General features: G+C 60.9%; 1 protein-coding gene across 8 annotated transcripts; it reads right to left on the bottom strand.

Annotated features, from left to right (window-relative positions):
* Window positions 1–2,518: 2,518 nt before the first annotated feature.
* On the bottom strand, window positions 2,519–21,817 carry LOC107307486 (aldehyde dehydrogenase family 16 member A1-like). 8 transcript variants are annotated; one of them, XM_085533795.1, is made up of 16 exons: window positions 21,670–21,817; window positions 21,471–21,597; window positions 21,198–21,376; window positions 20,208–20,285; window positions 19,128–19,387; window positions 18,383–18,532; window positions 15,211–15,381; window positions 12,456–12,560; window positions 10,876–11,012; window positions 9,851–9,938; window positions 8,157–8,254; window positions 6,055–6,129; window positions 4,920–5,061; window positions 4,343–4,525; window positions 3,615–3,737; window positions 2,519–2,847 (listed from the first exon to the last, which is right to left on the bottom strand). In XM_085533795.1, the coding sequence occupies exons 1-16, from the start codon at window positions 21,800–21,802 to the stop codon at window positions 2,674–2,676; spliced, it is 2,223 nt and encodes a 740-aa protein (XP_085389921.1). In that variant the 5' UTR covers window positions 21,803–21,817; the 3' UTR covers window positions 2,519–2,673. The 8 variants fall into 8 exon arrangements, with proteins under 8 accessions (XP_085389921.1, XP_085389920.1, XP_085389922.1 ...); XM_085533794.1 differs by having other exon boundaries at window positions 15,211–15,414; XM_085533796.1 differs by lacking the exons at window positions 9,851–9,938; window positions 10,876–11,012 and having other exon boundaries at window positions 15,211–15,414.
* Between the last annotated feature and the right edge of the window lie 851 nt (window positions 21,818–22,668).

The raw sequence follows: 22,668 nt of genomic DNA on the forward strand, positions 1-22,668 counted from the left end.
GGGTCCCTTTAAATTGGGGGGGGTCCCTTATAATGGGGGGATCCCTTTAAATTGGGGGGGTCCCTTTTAATATGGGGGTGTCCCTTTAAATTGTGGTGGGGTCCCATTAAATATGGGGTGTCCCTTATAATGGGGGGCTCCCTTTAAATTGGGGGGGGCCCTTTAATTATGGGGGGGTCCATATTAATATGGGGGGGGTCCCGTATAATGGGCGGTCTCTTAAATTGGGGGGTTCCCTTTTAATATGGAGGGTCCCTCATAATGGGGGGGTCCCTTTAAATTGGGGGGGGTCCCTTATAATGGGGGGGATCCCTTTAAATTTGGGGGGGTCCCTTTTAATATGGGGGGGTCCCTTTAAATTGGGGGGGTCCCATTAAATTGGGAGGGGTCCCTTTAATTGAGGGGGGGTCCCATTAAATTGGGTTTGGTCCCTTTAAATTGGGGGGGGTCCATGTTAATGGGGGGTCCCATTAAATTGTGGGGGTCCCATTAAATTGGGCTGTGTCCCTTTAAATTGGGGGGGGTCCATGTTAATGGGGGTCCCATTAAATTGGGTTGTGTCCCTTTAAATTGGGGGGGGGTCCATGTTAATGGGGGGTCCCCTTTAAATTGGGGGGGTCCCATTAAATTGGGTTGTGTCCCTTTAAATTGGGGGGGGTCCCTTTTAATATGGGGTGGGTCCCTTTTAATAGGGGGGGGTCCCATTAAATTGAGGGGGGGTCCCTTTTAATATGGGGGGGGTCCCATTAATTGGGGTGTGTCTCTTTAAAATGGGGGGGTCCCTTTAATTTGGGGGGGGGTCCATGTTAATGGGGGGTCTCTTTAAATTGAGGGGGGGGTCCCTTTTAATATGGGGGGGTCCCTCATAATGGGGGGGTCCCTTTAAATTGGGGGGGGGTCCCTTATAATGGGGGGGATCCCTTTAAATTTGGGGGGGTCCCTTTTAATATGGGGGGGTCCCTTTAATTATGGGGGGGGGGGTCTCTTTAATTGAGGGGGGGGTCCCTTTTAATATGGGGGGGGTCCATGTTAATGGGGGTCCCATTAAATTGGGTTGTGTCCCTTTAAATTGGGGGGGGTCCATTAAATTGGGGGGGTCCCTTTAAATTGTGGGGGGGGTCCCTTTAAATTAAGGGGGGGCCCCTTTAAATAGGGGGGGGTCCCATTAAATTGAGGGGGGGTCCCTTTTAATATGGGGGGGGTCCCATTAATTGGGGTGTGTCTCTTTAAAATGGGGGGGTCCCTTTAATTTGGGGGGGGGGTCTATGTTAATGGGGGGTCTCTTAAATTGGGGGGTTCCCTTTTAATATGGGGGGGTCCCTCATAATGGGGGGGTCCCTTTAAATTGGGGGGGGTCCCTTATAATGGGGTGGATCCCTTTAAATTTGGGGGGGTCCCTTTTAATATGGGGGGGTCCCTTTAATTATGGGGGGGGGGTCTCTTTAATTGAGGGGGGGTCCCTTTTAATATGGGGGAGGTCCATGTTAATGGGGGTCCCATTAAATTGGGTTTGGCCCCTTTAAATTGGGGGGGGTCCATGTTAATGGGGGGCCCCATTAAATTGGGTTGTGTCCCTTTAAATTGGGGGGGGTCCCATTAAATTGGGGGCGGTCCCATTAAATTGGGGGGGTCCCATTAAATATGGGGGGTCCCTTATAATGGGGGGATCCCTTTAAATTGGGGGGGGTCCCTTTAATTATGGGGAGGTCCATATTAATATGGGGGGGGTCCTTTATAATGGGGGGTCTCTTAAATTGGGGGGTTCCCTTTTAATATGGGGGGGTCCCTCATAATGGGGGGGCCCCTTTAAATTGGGGGGGGTCCCTTATAATGGGGGGGATCCCTTTAAATTTGGGGGGGTCCCTTTAATTATGGGGGGGGGTCTCTTTAATTGAGGGGGGGGTCCCTTTTAATATGGGGGGGGTCCATGTTAATGGGGGTCCCATTAAATTGGGTTGTGTCCCTTTAAATTGGGGGGGGTCCATGTTAATGGGGGGTCCCATTAAATTGGGTTGTGTCCCTTTAAATTGGGGGGGTCCCTTTAATTGGGGGGGGTCCCATTAAATTGGGTTGTGTCCCTTTAAATTGGGGGGGGTCCCATTAAATTGGGTTGGGTCCCTTTAAATTGGGGGGGTCTCTGTGCCCCCCCCCCTCACCAACGCATCGAGCCGGGCCCCGAAACCGCTCCCGACGGGGTCGAACTCAAACGCGCATGCGCCGGCGGGAGGGGGAGCAGCCAGTAACCATAGAGTCGCGAAGAGCGGCGGGATCACCTGGAGGACCTCGGGTGAGGGGGGGGGGAGGGGGTTAGTGACGTCATGATGACGTCATCACGGTTAGATGGTTATTTGGGGGGGGGGAGAGACCCCTCACTTACGTGCAGCGCTCCGGGGGGGGCCATAGAGTGGGGAGGGGGAGGGGCTTAAAGGGGCGGGGTAGAGCGCCCACCCGGAAGCGGAAGTGTGAGAGACCGGAAGAGCGCCCCCACGCGGCGAGGAGGACAAAGAGACGCAGCCAATCAGAGCGAAGGGGCGGGGTTTAATAGAAAGTGGGCGTGGTTTAATAAAGGCGAGCGGTTTATTAGAAAAGGGGGCGTGGCTTAATAGAAAAGGGGCGTGGTTTGGTGGAAAAGGGGGCGGGGCTACGAGAGGGGGCGTGGCTTAATGAGTGTCTTTAAGCCCCGCCCCCCCATCCCGGTATATAAAGGCAGCGGCGCCGCGTGCAGCGCAGTTCCAGCTCGTAGCGGGCGCTGGGGGGGGGCTCTGAATCCACTTCAGGACCCCCCAATAGACCCCAATGGGGGACCCAAAGGCGGGGGGGGCGCCACGAGGGGGCAGACAGCGAGGCCTATGGGGGGATGGGGGGGGTTAGGGGTCATATAGGGGCTGGGAGACCCCCCACCTCCCCCATTGACCCCTCAGTGTCCTTATTTCCCCCCCACACCCCCAGAGACCCCCAGGTTCTTAGTCCTCCCCCCACCCCATAGACCCTTCTGTGTCCTCTATACCCCCCCATAGATCCCCATTCCCCCCCATAGACCTTCAATCCCCCCCAATCTCCCCCATAGATCCCCATTCCCCCCACATCCCCCCCATAGACCCCCAATCCCCCCCCATAGACCCTCAATCCATCCCATTACCCCCTCACCCACCCCATAGACCCTCAATCCCCCCCATCCACCCCCACAGACCCCCACCCCCCCCCCATTAGCCCCCCACCCACCCCATAGACCCTCAATACCCCCCTTTACCCCCCTAACCCCCCATAGACCCTCAATCCCCCCCCAAATCCCCCCCCATAGACCCCCAGCCCCCCCATCTGCCCCCATAGACCCCCATTCCCCCCCCACCCCCCCATAGACCCTCAATCCCCCGCTCATCCCCCCCATAGACCCCCATGCCCCCCTATACACCCCAATCCCCCCCCATCTCTCCCATAGACCCCCATTCCACCCCTCCCCCCCCCGTAGACCCCCAATCCCACCCCATAGACCCTCAATCCCCCCCAATACCCCCAAATCCGCCCCCATAGACCCCCATTCCCCCCCCATAGAACCTCAATCCCCACCCAACCCCCCCCATTGATGGTTCCCATCCCCCCCCCCCATATATTACCGTGCCCCCCCCACATATCCACAGTGCATCGAGGCAATGGGGCTCCAGCAGCTCTATGGGGTCCTCAGTCCCCCCCGGCAGCACAGAAAAGACCCCCCCGGGCAGCCCTGCAGCCAGCAATGCCTGGAAAAGGGGGGGGGGGGCTTATGGGGTCCCATAGTGACCCATTGAGAGGGGGGGGGCTCATTTTGGGTCCACAGAGGCTATAGGAATGGGAATGGGGGGGGTTCTTAATGGGTATGGGGGGGTTATAGGGGGTCTAAGGGGGGTGTTTATAGGGACTGGGGGGTTATGGGGTCCCATAGTGACCCATTGTGGGTGGAGGGGGGTCACTTTGGGTCTATGGAGGCAATGGGAATGGGAATGGGGGGGTTCTTAATGGGTATGGGGGGGATATAGGGGGTATGAGGGGGTCCCTATAGGGACTGGGGGGTTATGGGGTCCCATAGTGCCCCATTGAGGGGGGGGGGGCTCATTTGGGGTCCATAGAGGCTATAGGAATGGGAATGGGGGGGGTCTTAATGGGTATGGGGGGATATAGGGGGTATAAGGGGGTCCCTATAGGGACTGGGGTCCCATAGTGACCAATTGGGGTCACTTTGGGTCCATGGAAGCAATGGGGGGGGGGTTCTTAATGGGTATGGGGGGGATATAGGGGATATAATGGGGTCCCTATGGGGAATGGGGGGTTATGGGGTCCCATAGTGCCCCATTGGGGGGGGCCCCACCTTCCGTAGCTGGTGGGCGGGGCCAAGGCCGGTGGGCGGAGCCAACAGGATGGCGCCATTTCCCAGGGCCAGGATTGGTGGGATCAGCTCCAGGACCCGCCTCAGGGGGCGGGGCCCGCTCCAAGCCACGCCCACCACCCCCACCGGAAGTCGGGTCACCACGGCCCGCCCCCAGGGCACTTCCTGGCGGGAAAACAGCAAGATAAGCCACGCCCACAAATGCTTGGCCACGCCCACATCGCATTTAGCCCCGCCCCCTCGGTCAGACCACGGCCCCATCCATTCATTGGCTCCGCCCCTTCCCTAAGCCCCGCCCCCATTCATTCATTGGCTCTTTCACCGAGGCTCCGCCCCCATTCATTCATTGGCTCCACCCCCTTCCCTAAGCCCCGCCTTCATTCATTCGCTCCACCCCCTTCCCTAAGCCCCGCCCCCATTCATTCATTGGCTCCACCCCTTTCCCCTTAGCTCCGCCCTCACCCCCCTTAGCCCCGCCCCTTTCTCTCCCCCCACCCAATCACACCCAAGCCCCGCCCCCCGCCCCACCCTCCCCCCTCTCCCATTGGTCCCCGCCCACCTTCACGGCTCCGCCCCCCATCTCCACACGCCCCGCCCACCGCCGTAGCTCCGCCCCCATCCTGCGGTTGGCTCCGCCCCCCAGCTCCGAAGCTCCGCCCCTCAGCACCCGAGCACGGAGCCGCCCCGGGAGCGCGGCCCACCTATGGGGGGGGGGGGGGTTAAAATGAGGGGGGGGGCACAACATTGACCCCCCCATTGACCCCCCAGTGCCCCAATGACCCCCCAGTGCCCTCTATTGCCCCAATGACCCCCCCATTGCCCTCTATTGCCCCCCCAGTGCCCCAAATTGCCCCCCCCCTCATTGCCCCCCATTCAATGCCCCCCCCCCATTGCTCCCCTCCTTTATTGCCCCCCCATTGGGCCCCATTCAGTGCCCCCTCCCCCACTGGCCCCCATTCACTGCCCCCCCCCCCCATTGCCCCCCACTGGCCCCCATTCAGTGCCCCTTATTGCCCCCCATTCCCCCTTATTGCCCCAATGACCTCCCCCATTGCCCCCCATTCATTGCCCCCATTGCCCCCATTCACCGCCCCCCCCACCATTGGACCCCATTGCCCCTCATTGCCCCCCATCCATTGCCCCCCCCTCATTGCCCCACCCCATTGCCCCCCATTACCCCTTATTGCCCCAATAACCCCCCATTGCCCCCCATTCATTGCCCCCCCCCATTGGACCCCATTGCCCCCCATTCATTGCCCCCATTGGCCCCTATTCACTGCCCCCCCCCCCATTGCCCCCCCCATTGCCCCCCCATTGCCCTCTATTGCCCCAATGACCCCCCCATTGCCCCCCATTCATCGCCCCCATTGGCCCCCATTCACTGCCACCCCCCCCATTGGACCCCATTGGCCCTCATTGCCCCCCCATTGGCCCCCATTCACTGCCCCACCCCATTGCCCCCCATTACCCCTTATTGCCCCAATGACCCCCCCCATTGCCCCCCCATAGCCTGAAATTGCCCCCCCCCCCATTGCCCTCTATTGCCCCAATGACCCCCCATTGGCCCCCATTCACTGCCCCCCCCCCATTGGACCCCATTGCCCCTCATTGCCCCCCCCATTCATTGCCCCCCATTGGCCTCCATTCACTGCCCCCCCATTGCCCCCCATTAATGCCCCCCCCCCAATTCTCACCCCCCCACTGCACTCCGTGCCTTCCCAATGGCAGCAGCGACATCTTTGGGGTCCGCAATGGCAGCTGGGGGGTCACTGGGGGGGGGGGGGGGGGGTTATTTTAAATGGGGTCCCCATAATTGCTCTTTAATGGGGGGGGAGGTCCCAGATTTAAGGGGGGGGTCCCAGGTTTAAGGAGGGGGGGTCTCAGGTTTGAAAGGGGGGGGGCCACGTTTGGGAGGAGGGGGGGGTTCATGTTTAGGGAGGGGATCCCAGGTTTAAGGGGGGGTCCCATGTTTTGGGGGGGGGGAGGGCAGGTTTGAAAGGGGGGGGAGGTTTTAGGGGGGGGTCCCAGGTTTAAGGGGGGGTCCCAGGTTTAAAGGAGGGGTCTCAGGCTTAAGGGGGGGGTTCTATGTTTGGGGGGGGGTCCCAGGTTTGGGGGGGGGGGCAGGTTTGAAAGGGGGGGGGGAGGTTTTAGGGGGGGGTCCCAGGTTTAATGGGGGGGGTCCCAGGTTTAATGGGGGGGTCCCATGTTTGGGGGGGGTCCCAGATTTAAAGGGGGGGTCCCAGGTTTGATTGGGGGTCCCAGGTTTAATGGGGGGGTCCCAGGTTTAAAGGTGGGGTCTCAGGCTTAAGGGGGGGGTCCTATGTTTGGGGGGGTCCCAGGTTTGCGGGGGGGTTCCCATGTTTGGGGGGGTCCCAGGTTTAATGGGGGGGGGGTCCCAGGTTTAAAGGGGGTCCCAGGTTTAAGGGGGGGGTCCCAGGTTTGAGGGAGGGTCCCAGGTTTGAAAGGGGGGGCAGGTTTAATGGGGGGGGGGTCCCAGGTTTAAGGAGGGTTCCCACGTTTAAGGGGGGTGTCCCAGGTTTGAGAGGGGTCTTTGGGGGGAGGTCCCAGGTTTAATGGGGGGATCCCATGTTTGGGGGGGTCCCAGGTTTGAAGGGGGGGGGGGGCAGGTTTAAGAGGGGGGGTCTCAGGTTTGAGGGGGGGTCCCAGGTTTAAAGGGGGGTCCCAGGTTTAAGGGGGGGTCCCAGGTTTGAGGGGGGGGTCCCAGGTTTAAGGGGGGGTCCCATGTTTGGTGGGGGTCCCAGGTTTGGGGGTGGAGGGCAGGTTTGCAAGGGGGGGTGGTGGTTTTAGGGGGGGGGGTCCCAGGTTTAATGGGGGGGTCCCAGGTTTAAGGGGAGGTCCCAGGTTTAATGGGGGGGTCCCATGTTTGGGGGGGGGGTCCCAGGTTTAAAGTGGGGGGTCCCAGGTTTAAGGGAGGGTCTCAGGATTGAGTGAGGTCCCAGGTTTAGGGGGGGGTCCCAGGTTTAAATGGGGGGTCCCACGTTTAAGAGGGGGGTGCCAAGGTTTTAAGGGGGGGTCCCAGGTCTGGAAGGGGTCCCATGTTTGGGGGGGGGGGGAGGTTTGAAAGGGGGGGGGAGGTCTTAGGGGGGGGGTCCCAGGTTTAAGGGGGGGGGTCCCAGGTTTGATTGGGGGTCCCAGGTTTAAAGGGGGGGTCCCAGGTTTAAGGGGGGGGTCTCAGGTTTAAAGGGGGGGGTCCCAGGTTTAAGGGGGGGTCTCAGGTTTGGGGGGGGGTCCCAGGTTTAAATGGGGGGTCCCAGGTTTAAGGGGAGGTCCCCGGTTTAAGGGGGGGGTCCCAGGTTTGAGGGAGGGTCCCAGGTTTGAAAGGGGGGGCAGGTTTTAATGGGGGGGGGTCCCAGGTTTAAGGAGGGTTCCCACGTTTAAGGGGGGTGTCCCAGGTTTGAGAGGTCCCAGGTTTAATGGGGGGATCCCATGTTTGGGGGGGGTCCCAGGTTTAATGGGGGGGTCCCAGGTTTAAAGGTGGGGTCTCAGGCTTAAGGGGGGGGTCCTATGTTTGGGGGGGTCCCAGGTTTGCGGGGGGGTTCCCATGTTTGGGGGGGTCCCAGGTTTGCGGGGGGGTTCCCATGTTTGGGGGGGTCCCAGGTTTAATGGGGGGGGGTCCCAGGTTTAAAGGGGGGTCCCAGGTTTAAGGGGGGGGTCCCAGATTTAAGGGGGGGGGGGTCTCAGGTTTGGGGGGGTCCTATGTTTAGGTGGGGTCCATGTTTGGGTTCCATCTCCTTTATGGGGGTGGGGGGGTTATTTGGGGGGGGGGGTCCATTACCTGATCTCCTCATGTAGGACCATCTCAGGGGGGGGCTCCTCCTCCTCCCCTCCATCTTGGGGGGGCTCCCAGGGGGGGCGAGTGAATTCCATCACTGCCTTTAAAATGGGGGGGGGGGTTAGGGTCTGTGCCCCCCCCCCCAATCCCAATCCTCCAATCCCAATCTAGACCCCAATCCCATTTTAGCCCCCCCCTTATTTCCCCCCCCAGACCCCCCCCCAACCCCATATCTGGCCCCCCCCACCCCCCATATCTGCCCCCCCCACACCCCACATCTGCCCCATATCTGCCCCCACATCCCCCATATCTTGCCCCCCCATATCTCCCTCCCCCTACCCCTTATATCTGCCCCCCCACCCCCATATCTCCTCCCCATATCTGCCCTCACATCTGACCCCCCCACCTCCCACATCTGCCCCCCCATACCTCCCCCCCATCCCCCATATTTGCCACCCCCCATATCTGCCCCCCCCCCCCCACATCTGCCCCATATCTGCCCTCCCACCCCCTACATCTCCCCCCATATCTGCCCCCCCATATCTCCCCCCCCACCCCCATCTCCCACCCCCACCTTACCCCCCCACCCCCCACATCTGCCCCCCATATCTGCCCCCCATATCTGTCCCCCCCCAATATTTGCCCCCCCATATCTCCCTCCCCCCACCCCCCATATCTCCCCCCCATATCTACCCCCACACCCCCCACATCTGCCCTCCCATCCCCCATATTTGCCACCCCCCATATCTGCCCCCCATATCTCCCCCCCTACCCCCCATATCTGCCCCCACACCCCCCATATCTTGCCCCCCCCATATCTCCCTCCCCCCACCCCCAATATCTGCCCCCCCCATCTGACCCCCCCACCCCCATATCTCCCCCCCTAACCCCCATATCTCCCCCATCTCCCCCCATATCTCCCCCCCTACCCCTTATATCTGCCCTCACACTACCCATATCTGCCCCCACACCCCCCATATCTGCCCCCCATCTGTCCCCCTACCCCCCATATCTCCCCCCCACCCCCCATATCTGCCCCTATACCCCCATATCTCCCCCCATCTGACCCCCCCACACTCTATATCTCCCCCCTATATCTTCCCCCCCATATCTCCCCCCCTACCCCCCATATCTGTCCCCCCATCCCCCATATCTCCCCCCTCATCCCCCATATCTCCCCCCTCATCTGACCCCCCCCACCTCCCACATCTGCGCCCCATACCTCCCCCCCATTTGTGCCCCCCACCCCCCATATCTCCTTCCCATATCTGCCCCCCCCACCCCCCATATCTGCCCCCCCACCCCCTATATCTCCCCCCCATATCTACCCTTACACCCCCCACATCTGCCCCCCCATATCTGCCCCCCCACCCCCCATATTTGCCACCCCCACACCCCACATCCCCCATATCTGCCCCCACATCCCCCATATCTCCCTCCCCCTACCCCTTATATCTGCCCCTCCAACCTCTATATCTGCCCCCCCATATCCCCCCGCCCCCCATATCTGCCCCCCCACCCCCCATATCTCCTCCCCATATCTGCCCCCACATCTGCCCCATATCTCCCCCCTACCCCTCATATCTGCCCCCACATCCCCCATATCTCCCCATCTGACCCCCCCACCCCCCCCATCTGCCCCACATCTGACCCCCCCCCATGTGACACCCCCCCCCCCCCATATTTCCCCCCCCCACCTCAGCTCCATCCTCTCCCCCCCCCCCGCATCCCCCCACGGGGTCCAACAGGTTCAGGGCGTTCAGCCAAACCAGCTCCACGGGCAGCCTGTGGGGTCAGAGGTCACAAGGTCAGGGGTCACAAGGTCAGGGGTCATAAGGTCAGGAGTCACAAGGTCAGGAGTCACAAGGTCAGGGGTCACAAGGTCAGGGGTCACAAGGTCAGAGGTCATAAGGTCAGGGGTCAGGGTCAGAAGGACAGGGATCACAAGGTCAGGGGTCAGAGGTTACAAGGTCAGGGATCATAGGTCACAAGGTCAGGGGTCATAAGGTCAGTGCGCAGGGGTCACAAGGTCAAGGGGTCAGAGGTCACAAGGTCAGGGGTCAGGGGTCACAAGGTCAGGGGTCAGAGGTTACAAGGTCAGGGGTCACAAGGTCAGGAGTCACAAGGTCAGGGGTCAGGGGTCACAAGGTCAGGGGTCAGGGGTCACAAGGTCAGGGGTCAGGGGTCACAAGGTCAGGGGTCAGAAGGCCATGGGTCAGGGGTCACAAGGTCAGGGATCATAGGTCACAAGGTCAGGGGTCGTAAGGTCAGTGTGCAGGGGTCACAAGGTCAAGGGGTCACAGGTCAAAGGGTCAGAGGTCACAAGGTCAGGGGTCACAAGGTCAAGGGATTAGGGTTAGGGGTCATGGGGGCAGAAGACAGGGAACAAGAGGGGATGGGGTTAAAGGTTATAGGGTCAGGGGTCACGGGGTCAGGAGGTGGGGTCAAGGGTCACAGGGTCAGAGTTCACAGGGTCAGGATGGGGTCAGGGGTCATGATTTGGGGTCAGGGGTCATGGGGTCAGAGGTCATGGGGTCATGATACAGGGTCAGGGGTCACAGGGTCAGCATCTGGGGTCAAGGGTCAAGGGGTCAGAGGTCATGGGGTAAGGGAACGGGCAAGGGTCATGGGGTCAGGATGTGGGGTCAAGGGTCACGGGGTCAGAGGTCACAGGGGTCAAGGGTCACAGGTCACAGGGGTCAAGGGAGAGGTCAAAGGTCACCTTTCGGCCACGCTCAGTGCCTGGCCGCCATCTTGGCCCCACACGGAGGCGGCTGCGACGTGGGGCAGCCGGGAGCTGAGAGACACGGCGTCAGTGGGGCAGCGGATGGGGAGCAGAACCAATAGGGGACCCATAACCTGGTGTGGGGCAGGGATCCTATAGGGCCTGACCCATAGCGCCACAGCCCTATAGGAACAACCCCCTGCCCCACAGCCCTATAGGACCTGCCCCATAGCCATATAGGAACAACCCCCCTGCCCTATAGCCATATAGGAACCCCCCCACAGCCCCATAGACACAGCGTCAGTGGGGCAGCGGAAGGGGAGCAGAACCAATAGGGGACCCATAACCTGATATGGGGCACATGGCCCTATAGTCATATAGGAACTGCCCCATAGCCCTATAGGAATCACACAGCCCCATAGCCCTATGGGAACAACACCCTGCCCCACAGCCATACAGGAACAACACCCTGCCCTATAGCCATATAGGAATCCCACAGCCCTATAGGAACCCCCCCCCCCCCCGCCCCATAGCCCTATAGGAACAACACCACAGCCCCATAGCCATATAGGAATCCCACAACCCTATAGGGCCTGCCCCATAGCACCACAACCCTATAGGAACAACACCCTGCCCCATAGCCATATAGGAATCCCACAGCACCACAGCCCTATAGGAACCACCCCCCTGCTCTATAGCCCTATAGGAATCCCACAGCCCTATAGGACCTGCCCCATAGCCCTATAGGAACCCCGCCCCCCCAGCCCCATAGCCCTATAGGAACCCCACCCCATAGCCCTATAGGAACCCCGCCCCCCCAGCCCCATAGCCCTATAGGAACCCCACCCCATAGCCCTATAGGAACAGCCCCACAGCCCTACAGGACCTACCTCATAGCCCTATAAGAACAACACTCCCTGCCCACAGGATACCCCCCCCAGCCCCATAATAACCCCATAGGACCCCCCCAGGGCTGCCCCTCCCCTTTTTAGCCCCCCCCTCACTGTTAGGACCCCCCCCCCTTTTTATTGCCCCCCCAATGTCAGGATCCCCCCCCCTTTTAACCCCATAGGACCCCCCCTCTTTTAGGACCCCCCCCATTTTAACCCCATAGGACCCCCCTCTTTTAGGACCCCCCTTCATTTTAGCCCCATAGGACCCCCCCTCTTTTAGGACCCCCCCATTTTAACCCCATAGAACGCCCCCTCTTTTAGGACCCCTCCCCTTATTAGCCCCCCCCCCCAATGTCAGGACCCCCCCCCTTTTAACCCCATAGGACCCCCCTCTTTTAGGACCCCCCCCATTTTAACCCCATAGGACCCCCCCAATGTTAGGACCCCCCCCCTCTTTTAGGACCCCCCCATTTTAACCCCATAGGACCCCCCCAATGTTAGGACCCCCCCCCTCTTTTAGGACCCCCCCCATTCTATCCCCATAGGACCCCCCCTCTTTTAGGACCCCCCCATTTTAGCCCCACAGGACCCCCCCTCTTTTAGGACCCCCCCCCTTTTAACCCCATAGGACCCCCCCTCCTTTAGGACCCCCCCCCATTTTAGCCCCCCCCCCATATGACCCACCCTCTCCCGCAGGCACCGTGATGTTGGGGCCACCCCCGTGAGCAACGTGGGGGGGTAAAACCGCCCCCCCCGGGTCAGGTGGGGGGGTAACGGAGCCTGGAACACCTTTATTATGGGGGGGGGAATAGAGAGAACAATGAGTGACCCCCCCCCACACCTTTATATGGGGCTGAGACCCCCCACATTGACCCCCCAAAGTCACTTACACCCCCCACAATACACCCCCATCTCTGTGCCCCCCCCCTCGTAAGACCCCCCCCCACCCCATAGGGCCCCCCCCATAAAAGCCCCATAGTCCCCCCCTTAAAAACCCCATAGAATCCCCCCTTGAAAACCCCATAGACCCCCCCCCAACCCCATAAAAACCCCATAGACCCCCCCCACCCCCATAAAAACCCCATAGACCCCACCCCCACCCCATATATCCCCCCCCATAAAATCCCATATCCCCCCCCATAAAAACCCCATAGACCCCCCCACCCCATAAACCCCCACTCCATATAGACCCCCCCCCACCCCAATAAAATCACATAGGACCCCCCCCCCAACCCCATAAAAACCCATAGCCCCCCCCCCACCCCATATAGACCCCCCCACCCCAATAGAACCCCATAGACCCCCACCCCACCCCATAAATACCCCATAACCCCCCCCAACCCCATAGACCCCCCCAACCCCATAAAAACCCCATAGACCCCCCACTCCATAACAACCCCATAACCCCCCTCCCCACCCCATATATCCCCTCCCAACCCCACTCCATAGACCACCCCCAACCCCATAAAAACCCCATAGACCCCTCCAACCCCATAAAACCCCATTGACCCCCCCATAGACCCCATAGAAACCCCATAAACCCCCCCCCCAACCCCATAAAAACCCCATAAAAACCCCATAGACACCCGCCCCAACCCCATAGACCCCCCTCAACCCCATAAAAACCCCATAAACCCCCCCCCCAACCCCATAACAACCCCATAGGACCCCCATAGACCCCCCCAACCCCATAAAAACCCCATAGACCCCCATAGACCCCCCCCAACCCCCATAACAACCCCATAGACCCCCATAGACCCCCCCCAACCCCATAACAACCCCATATCCCCCCATATATATCCCCCCCCCACCCCATAAAAACCCCATAGACCCCGTAACAACCCCATAGAACCCCATAACCCCCCCCATTCCCCCCCCCTTACCTCAGCCCCCTCCTGAACCCCATAGACCCCCCCCAACCCCATAACAACCCCATATCCCCCCCATATATATCCCCCCCCACCCCATAAAAACCCCATAGACCCCAATAGACCCCCCCCCCCAACCCCATAAAAACCCCATAGGACCCCCACCCCACCCCATAAAAACCCCATAGACCCATAGAACCCCATAACAACCCCATAGACCCCCACCCCCACCCCATAAAAACCCCATAGACCCCCCCCCCAACCCCATAAAAACGCCACAGACCCCCATAGACCCCCCCCCACCCCATAGAAACCCCATAGACCCATAGAACCCCATAAAAACCCCACAGACCCCCATACACCCCCCCCCACCTCATAGAACCCCATAAAAACCCCACAGACCCCCATAACCCCCCCCCAACCCCATAAAAACCCCATAGGACCCCCATAGACCCCCCCCAACCCCATAAAAGCCCCATAGGACCCCCACCCCACCCCATAAAAACCCCATAACCCCCCCCCCCCATACCCCCCCCAACCCATAAAAACCCCATAGACCCCCATAGACCTCCCCCCACCCCATAGAAACCCCATAGACCCATAGAACCCCATAACCCCCCCCATACCCCCCCTTACCTGAGCCCCCTCCTGCAGGGCCTCCCCCACCATCTCCTCCACGCTGCTCCCTATATGTCCCCATATATCCCCCAACCCCACAGAAACCCCATAGACCCATAGAAATCCCATAGAAACCCCATAGACCCATAGAAACCCCATAGAAACCCCATAGACCCATAGAAACCCCATAGAAACCCCATAGACCCATAGAAACCCCATAGAAACCCCATAGACCCATAGAAACCCCATAGACCCCTCCCTACCCCAATAAAGCCCGATAGGACCCCCCCAACCCCATAAAAACCCCATAGATCCCCCAACCCCATAACAACCCCATAGCCCCCCACCATATATCCCCCCCCAACCCCATAGACCCCCCCCAACCCCATAAAAACCCCATAGGACCCCCACCCCACCCCATAAAAACCCCATAGACCCATAGAACCCCATAACAACCCCATAGACCCCCATAGACCCCCACCCCCACCCCATAACAACCCCATAGACCCCCCACAACCCCATAAAAACCCCATAGCCCCCCATAGCTCCCCCCCCACCCCATAAAAACCCCATATCCCCATAGACCCCATAACAACCCCATACCCCCCCCTCACCTGAGCCCCCTCCTGAACCCCATAGACCCCCCCCAACCCCATAAAAACCCCATAGACCCCCATAGACCTCCCCCAACCCCATAACAACCCCATAGACCCCCCGCCCACCCCATAAGAACCCCATAGATCCCCCAACCCCATAAACCCCCCTCCCAACCCCATAGACTCCCCCAACCCCATAAATACCCCATAGACCCACCCCATAACAACCCCATAGACCCCCCACCCCTATATAGCCGCCCCCCACCCCATATATCTCCCCCCACCCATAAAAACCCCATAGACCCATAGAACCCCATAACAACCCCATAACCCCCCCCATATATCCCCCCCCCTTACCTGAGCCCCCTCCTGCAGGGCCTCCCCCACCAGCTCCTCCACGCTGCTCCCCATATGTCCCCATGTTGTGGGTCTGGGTCCCAGTTGTGGGGGGGGGTCCCGGGGGTCTCCTCCCCTCACCCCCCCCATTCGATCCCGCAGCCGGCGGGTCAATGCGGCCTCCAGCCCCTCCTGCACCAGCACCACGCAGCCCCCCCATGGGAACTAATGGGGGGGGGGGGGACACGTTGGGACCCCCCCTCAAATAACCCCCATGGGAACTAATGGGGGGGGGGGGGACACGTTGGGACCCCCCCTCAAATAACCCCCATGGGAACTAATGGGGGGGGGGGGACACGTTGGGACCCCCCCTCAAATAACCCCCATAGGAACTAATGGGGGGGGGGACACGTTGGGACCCCCCCTCAAATAACCCCCATAGGAACTAATGGGGGGGGGGACACGTTGGGACCCCCCCTCAAATAACCCCCATAGGAACTAATGGGGGGGGGGACACGTTGGGACCCCCCCTCAAATAACCCCCATAGGAACTAATGGGGGGGGGGACACGTTGGGACCCCCCCTCAAATAACCCCCATAGGAACTAATGGGGGGAGGGGGGACACGTTGGGACCCCCCCTCAAATAACCCCCATAGGAACTAATGGGGGGAGGGGGGACACGTTGGGACCCCCCCTCAAATAACCCCCATGGGAACTAATGGGGGGGGGGACACGTTGGGACCCCCCCTCAAATAACCCCCATAGGAACTAATGGGGGGGGGGGGGACACGTTGGGACCCCCCCTCAAATAACCCCCATAGGAACTAATGGGGGGGGGGGGGACACGTTGGGACCCCCCCTCAAATAACCCCCATGGGAACTAATGGGGGGGGGGGGGACACGTTGGGACCCCCCCTCAAATAACCCCCATGGGAACTAATGGGGGGGGGGACACGTTGGGACCCCCCCTCAAATAACACCCATAGGAACTAATGGGGGGGGGGGGACACACGTTGGGACCCCCCCTCAAATAACCCCCATGGGAACTAATGGGGGGGGGGACACGTTGGGACCCCCCCTCAAATAACCCCCATAGGAACTAATGGGGGGGGGGGGAAACGTTGGGACCCCCCCTCAAATAACCCCCATGGGAACTAATGGGGGGGGAGGGGGGGGAACACGTTGGGACCCCCCTCAAATAACCCCCATTGGAACTAATGGGGAAAGGGGGGGAAACGTTGGGACCCCCCCTCAAATAACCCCCATGGGAACTAAGGGGGGGGGGGACACGTTGGGACCCCCCCTCAAATACACACAGGATCCTTAATTGCCCCATGGACCCCCCTCAAATACCCCCAGCCCCCCCAGGACCCCCCCTCAAATACCCCCTGGGTCCTTCAATTGCCCCCAGGAACTAATGGGGGGGGGGACATGTTGGGACCCCCCCTCAAATACACACAGGACCCTCAATTGCCCCCAGGACCCCCCCTCAAATACCCCCCTGGGTCCTTCAATTGCCCCATGGACCCCCTCCCCAATTACCCCCCCCCCCCAAACCCCACAGCCCCCCCTTGGACCCCACAAAAGCCCCCTCAAGACCCTCCTTAGGACCCCCCCCCAAATTACCCCCCCAAAAGCCCCCCAGAACTCCCCCCTCAGGACCACCCTCAAGACCCCCAGACACGCCCCCAGACCCCCCAAGCCCCCCCCAAACCCCACAGCCCCCCAACCCCCTTCTTAGGACCCCCCCCAAATTACCCCCCCCCCCAAACCCCACAGCCCCCCCCCAGGACCCCCCCATCTTCCCCCTAAGACCCCCCCAATTACCCCCCAGGATCCCCTCAAGCCCCCCCTTAAGACCCCCCTTATGACCCTCCCCCCAATTGCCCCCCCCAAGCCCCCCAGAATCCCCCCCCAGGACCCCCCAGGACCCCCCCAAGACCCTCCTTAGGACCCCCCACCAAACCCCACAGTCCCCCCCCCCCATGACCCCCCCAAGTCCCCCCCCAAATTACCCCACCCAGGACCCCCCCAAGCCCCCCAAGACCCCCTCCATACCCTACAGCCCCTCCCCAGGACCCCCCAATCTCCCCCCTAAGACCCCCCCCAAATTACCCCCCAAGACCCCCCCCCAATTACCCCCCTCCCAAACCCCACAGTCTCCCCCCCCCATGACCCCCCCAAACCCCTTAAGACCCCCCCCAAACCCCACAGGACCCCCCCAAGCCCCCCCTTAAACCCCCCCCCAATTACCCCCCCCCAAACCCCACAGCCCCCCCCCAGGACCCCCTATGAACCCCCTAAGCCTGCCCCCCCAAACCCCACAGCCCCCCCCCCAAGCCCCCCATGACCCCCTTAGGACCCCCCCCAAACCCCACAGCCCCCCCCCCCAGGACCCCCTATGACCCCCCTAAGCCCCCCAAGACCCCCCCAGGACCCCCCCAAACCCCACATCCCCCCCCCAGGACCCCCCCAGGACCCCCCCAAACCCCACAGCCCCCCCCCCCAGGACCCCCTATGACACCCCTAAGCCCCCCCAATACCCCCCCAGGACCCCCCCAAATCCCACATCCCCCCCCCAGGACCCCCCCAGGACCCCCCCAAACCCCACAGCCCCCCCCCCCAGGACCCCCTATGACACCCCTAAGCCCCCCCAATACCCCCCCAGGACCCCCCCAAATCCCACATCCCCCCCCCAGGACCCCCCCAGGACCCCCCCAAACCCCACAGCCCCCCCCCCCAGGACCCCCTATGACCCCCCTAAGACCCCCAAGACCCCCCCAGGACCCCCCCAAACCGCACATCCCCCCCCCAGGACCCCCCCAAACCCCACAGCCCCCCTCCCAGGACCCCCTATGACCCCCATAAGCCCCCCCAAACCCCACAGCCCCCCCCCAAGGACCCCCTATGACCCCCCTAAGCCCCCCAAGACCCCCCCAGGACCCCCCAAACCCCACAGCCCCCCTCCCAGGACCCCCTATGACACCCCTAAGCCCCCTGATACCCCCCCAGGACCCCCCCAAACCCCACAGCCCCCCCCAGGACCCCCCCAAACCGCACAGCCCCCCCCCAGGACCCCCTATGGCACCCCTAAGCCCCCCCAATACCCCCCCAAAACCCCCCCAAACCCCACAGCCCCCCCCCAGGAACCCCCAGGACCCCCCCAAACCCCCCCCAAGAACCCCCCCCCACCAAAGCCGTGGGGGTCCCGACCCCCCCCACGATGGCGGCGGCGGCGCTGTCCAGGTCAGCGGAGTCCAGGACGATGACGACGGTGCGACCCCCCCGGTATAGGGACAGCAATGGGCCCCCCCGGGATACACCGGGCACAGCAATGGGGTCCTATGGGGCGGGGGGGGGGAGATATGGGGTCGTGGGGGGGTAATAAGGGGCCATGGGGGGTAATAAGAGGTCGTGGGGGGGCAATATGGGGTCGTGGGGGCTATATAGGGGGGCTATATGGGGTCGTGGGGGGCTATTAAGTCCTATGGGGGGGCTATACGGGGTCGTGGGGGGCCATTAAGTCCTATGGGGGGGGGCAATATGGGGTCGTGGGGGGGCAATATGGGGTCATGGGGGGCCATTAAGTCCTATAGGGGGGGGCAATATGGGGACATTGGGGGCTATTAAGTCCTATGGGGGGGCAATAGGGGGTCGTGGGGGGGGGCAACATGGAGGAGCAATATGGGGTCGTGGGGGGCTATATAGGGGGGCTATATAGGGGGGCTATATGGGGTCGTGGGGGGCCATTAAGTCCTATGGGGGGGTGGGGGGGGGGGGCAATATGGGGCCATGGGGGGGTAATATGGGGTCGTGGGGGGTAATAAGGGGTCGTGGGGGGTAATATGGGTCCATGGGGGGTAATAAGGGGTAATGGGGGCAATATGGGGGGCTATATGGGGGGGGGTCTTTGTGGTGGGGTGGGGTCGTTATTTACCTGCCCATCCCCCAATAGCAGCACGTGTCTCACGGCTCGATGGGAGCAGAGGGTTCGTGGGAGGGGGGGGGCACAGCAAACTACATTCAACACCCCGGGGGGGAGCGGACCCCCCCCCGATTTAATGGGACCCCCCCCCAAATTAATGGGACCCCCCCCCGATTTAATGGGACCCCCCCCCAACGTCGCCATCTCAGCCAATAGCAGCGCTCCTAAGGCCGCTTCCGATGGGGGGGGCAGCAGCACCACGGCTGTGTTACCTATTATGGGGGGGGGGGGGCTTCAGTGACCCCCCCCCCCCAATTAATAGAGAACCCCCCCAATTAATAGAGAACCCCCCCCAATTAATAGAGACCCCCCCCCAATTATAGCCCCCCCCCAATCAATAGAGACCCCCCCCAATTATAGCCCCCCCCCCCCCCAATTGTAACCCCCCCCCCATTATTGCTAATGAAGCCCCATTGACAACAAAAAGGGGGGGGGCTTCAGTGACCGCCCCCCCAATCAATAGAGGACCCCCCCCCAATTATAACCCCCCCCCTTTAAATCAATGGGGGGGTCCATATTGATCCCCCCCCTTTAAATCAATGGGGGGGTCCATATTGAGCCCCCCCTTTAAATCAACGGGGGGGTCCACATTGAGCCCCCCCCCTTTATAACAATGGGGGGGTCCCATATTGAGCCCCCCCCCTTTAAATCAATGGGGGGGTCCATATTGAGCCCCCCCTTTAAATCAATGGGGGGGTCCATATTGAGCCCCCCCCCCTTTATGTTAATGGGGGTTCCCATATTGTGCCCCCCCCTTTATAACAATGGGGGGGTCCACATTGAGCCCCCCCCCTTTAAATCAATGGGGGGGTCCCATATTGATCCCCTCCCCCTTTATAACAATGGGGGGGTCCCATATTGAGCCCCCTCCCCTTTATATTAATGGGGGGGTCCATATTGAGCCCCCCCCCTTTAAATCAATGGGGGGGTCCATATTAAGCCCCCCCCTTTAAATCAATGGGGGGGTCCATATTGAGCCCCCCCCCTTTAAATCAATGGGGGGTCCCATATTGAGCCCCCCCCCCCACTCACCCCCGGCCAGCATTGGTGCCAGCCTCCATATCAGCCCCGTTATGGAACATGGGGGGGTCACCACCAGCGCCATCACTCCTGGGGGGGGGGGGGGAAATAAAAGGGGATTTTAGTGCCCTGCCAGGACCTTCCCCTATTACCTTATGGCGCTGATCACGTGACCGCCCGCCATCTTGAATTTCCCCCCCCCCCCTTCTAGCTGTGAAGGAGGGGCCCTGACCACGTGACCACCGCCATCTTGAACCCCCCTCCTTCCAGCTATTGGTCGACGAGCCCTAATCACGTGACCCTCCGCCATCTTGAATTTCCCCCCCTTCCAGCAGTGAGGGAGGGGCCCTGACCACGTGACCCTCCGCCATCTTGAACCTCCCCTCCTTCCAGCTATTGGAGGGGCTCTGATCACGTGACCATCCGCCATCTTGCCTCCTATCCCTCCCAGCTATTGGTGGAGGGAATTTGATCACGTGATCACCGCCATCTTGTCCCCTTCCTGGGGGAGGAGCCCTGATCACGTGATCACCGCCATCTTGCCTCCCATCTCTTCCACCTATTGGTGGAGGGACCTTGATCACGTGATCACCCGCCATCTTGAATCCCATCCCTTCCAGCTATTGGTGGAGGGACTCTGATCACGTGACCACCCGCCATCTTGCCTCCCTTCCACCTATTGCTAGAGGGGCCTTGATCACGTGATCACCCGCCATCTTTAATCCAATCCCTTCCAGCTATTGGTGGAAAACCCTTGACCACGTGACCACCGCCATCTTGCACCCTTCTCCCTTCCACTTATTGGTGGACTTTGATCACGTGACCCCCGCCATCTTGAATCCCCCTCCATCCAGCTATTGGTGGAGGGGCCTTGATCACGTGACCCCCCGCCATCTTGCCCCCCCCTCCTTACCCATGATCACGTGACCGCCTCCATCTTGCCCCCCCCCCTCCTCACCCCTGATCACGTGACCGCCGCCATTTTGAACTCCCCCTCCTCACCCCTGGCCCCCCTCCCTTCCAGCTGTGGGGGAGGGGCAGTAATGGCTGCCGCCGCCGCCCGGATCATCCTGACCCCCAAATCGACGTCACTTCCGGCCCCGGCCCAACATGGCCGCCCCATAGCGACGGCCTCCACTTCCGCCACCACTTCCGCCTTCCGCTCCAGCTCCTCGGCCAGCCTATAGGAGACAAGGGATCGTGTCACGTGACCGGAAGTTCACTTCATGTGGCCGGAAGTTCAAGCGATCACGTGACAGGAAGTGAGGCGCTCACCACTCCAGTCTCTGTGCTCTCTCCTCCGCCTCCATTGACCCCCATTCAACAGCCGCCTCTTCCGCCGCCAAGATGGCGGCCTCCACCTCGTCGGGCCCCCCCCACAGCACCGAGCCCAACATCCGGCCTACGGCGGAAGTGATCCTCATCGCATTGACCTTTGACCTTTAACCTTGGTTTCATTCACTTCCGGGTTTACCTGTGGCCGCCTCGTGGAGGCCTGGAGGACTCAACCAGCGCCCGGATACAAAGGGACCCAACGGCGCCCCCTGCTGGGAGGAGGACGGACAGCCATAAAGGGGGACACACAGGGACCCACATAGACACCCCATTATGGACCCCCACCCCATAGAACCCCATTATAGACCACCCCTTATAGACCCCACTTATAGACACTCCCCCATAGAACCCCATTATAGACCCCACCCCATAGAACCCCATTATAGATCAGCCCATATAGACCTCCCCCATAGGACCCCATTATAGACCCCCCCATAGACCCTCCTTATAGACCCCACCCCATAGAACCCCATTATAGACCCCCCCCCATAGGCCCCCCAGGACCCCCCCATAGACCCTCACCCCATAGAACCCCATTATAGACCCCACCCCATAGAACCCCATTATAGACCCCCCCATTATAGACCCCCCCATAGACCCCCACATATAGACCCCCCCATATAACCCCATTATAGACCCCCCCATTATAGACCCCCCCATAGACCCCCACATATAGACCCCCCCATAGAACCCCATTATAGACCCCCCCATTATAGACCCCCCCATAGAACCCCATTATAGACCCCCCCATAGACCCTCCTTATAGACCCCCCCATAGACCCTCATTATAGACCTCCACCCCATAGAACCCCATTATAGACCCCCACCCCATAGAACCCCATTATAGACCCCACCCCATAGACACCCCATTATAGATCAGCCCATATAGACCAGCCCATATAGACCTCCCCCATAGGACCCCATTATAGACCCCCCCATAGAACCCCATTATAGACCTCCCCATATAGACCCCCCCTTGTAAACTCCCCCCATAGACCTTCCTTATAGACCCCCATCCCATAGACCCCCTTATAGACCCCCATTATAGACCATCACTTACAGACACCCCCCATAGAACCCTATTATAGACCCCCCCCATATACCCCCCCTTATAGACTCCCCCCATGTACCCCCCATA

This window comes from Coturnix japonica, unplaced genomic scaffold (genome assembly GCF_054131305.1).
Source record: "Coturnix japonica strain WE unplaced genomic scaffold, WE-NBRP24 Scf063, whole genome shotgun sequence".
Taxonomy (NCBI): domain Eukaryota; kingdom Metazoa; phylum Chordata; class Aves; order Galliformes; family Phasianidae; genus Coturnix; species Coturnix japonica.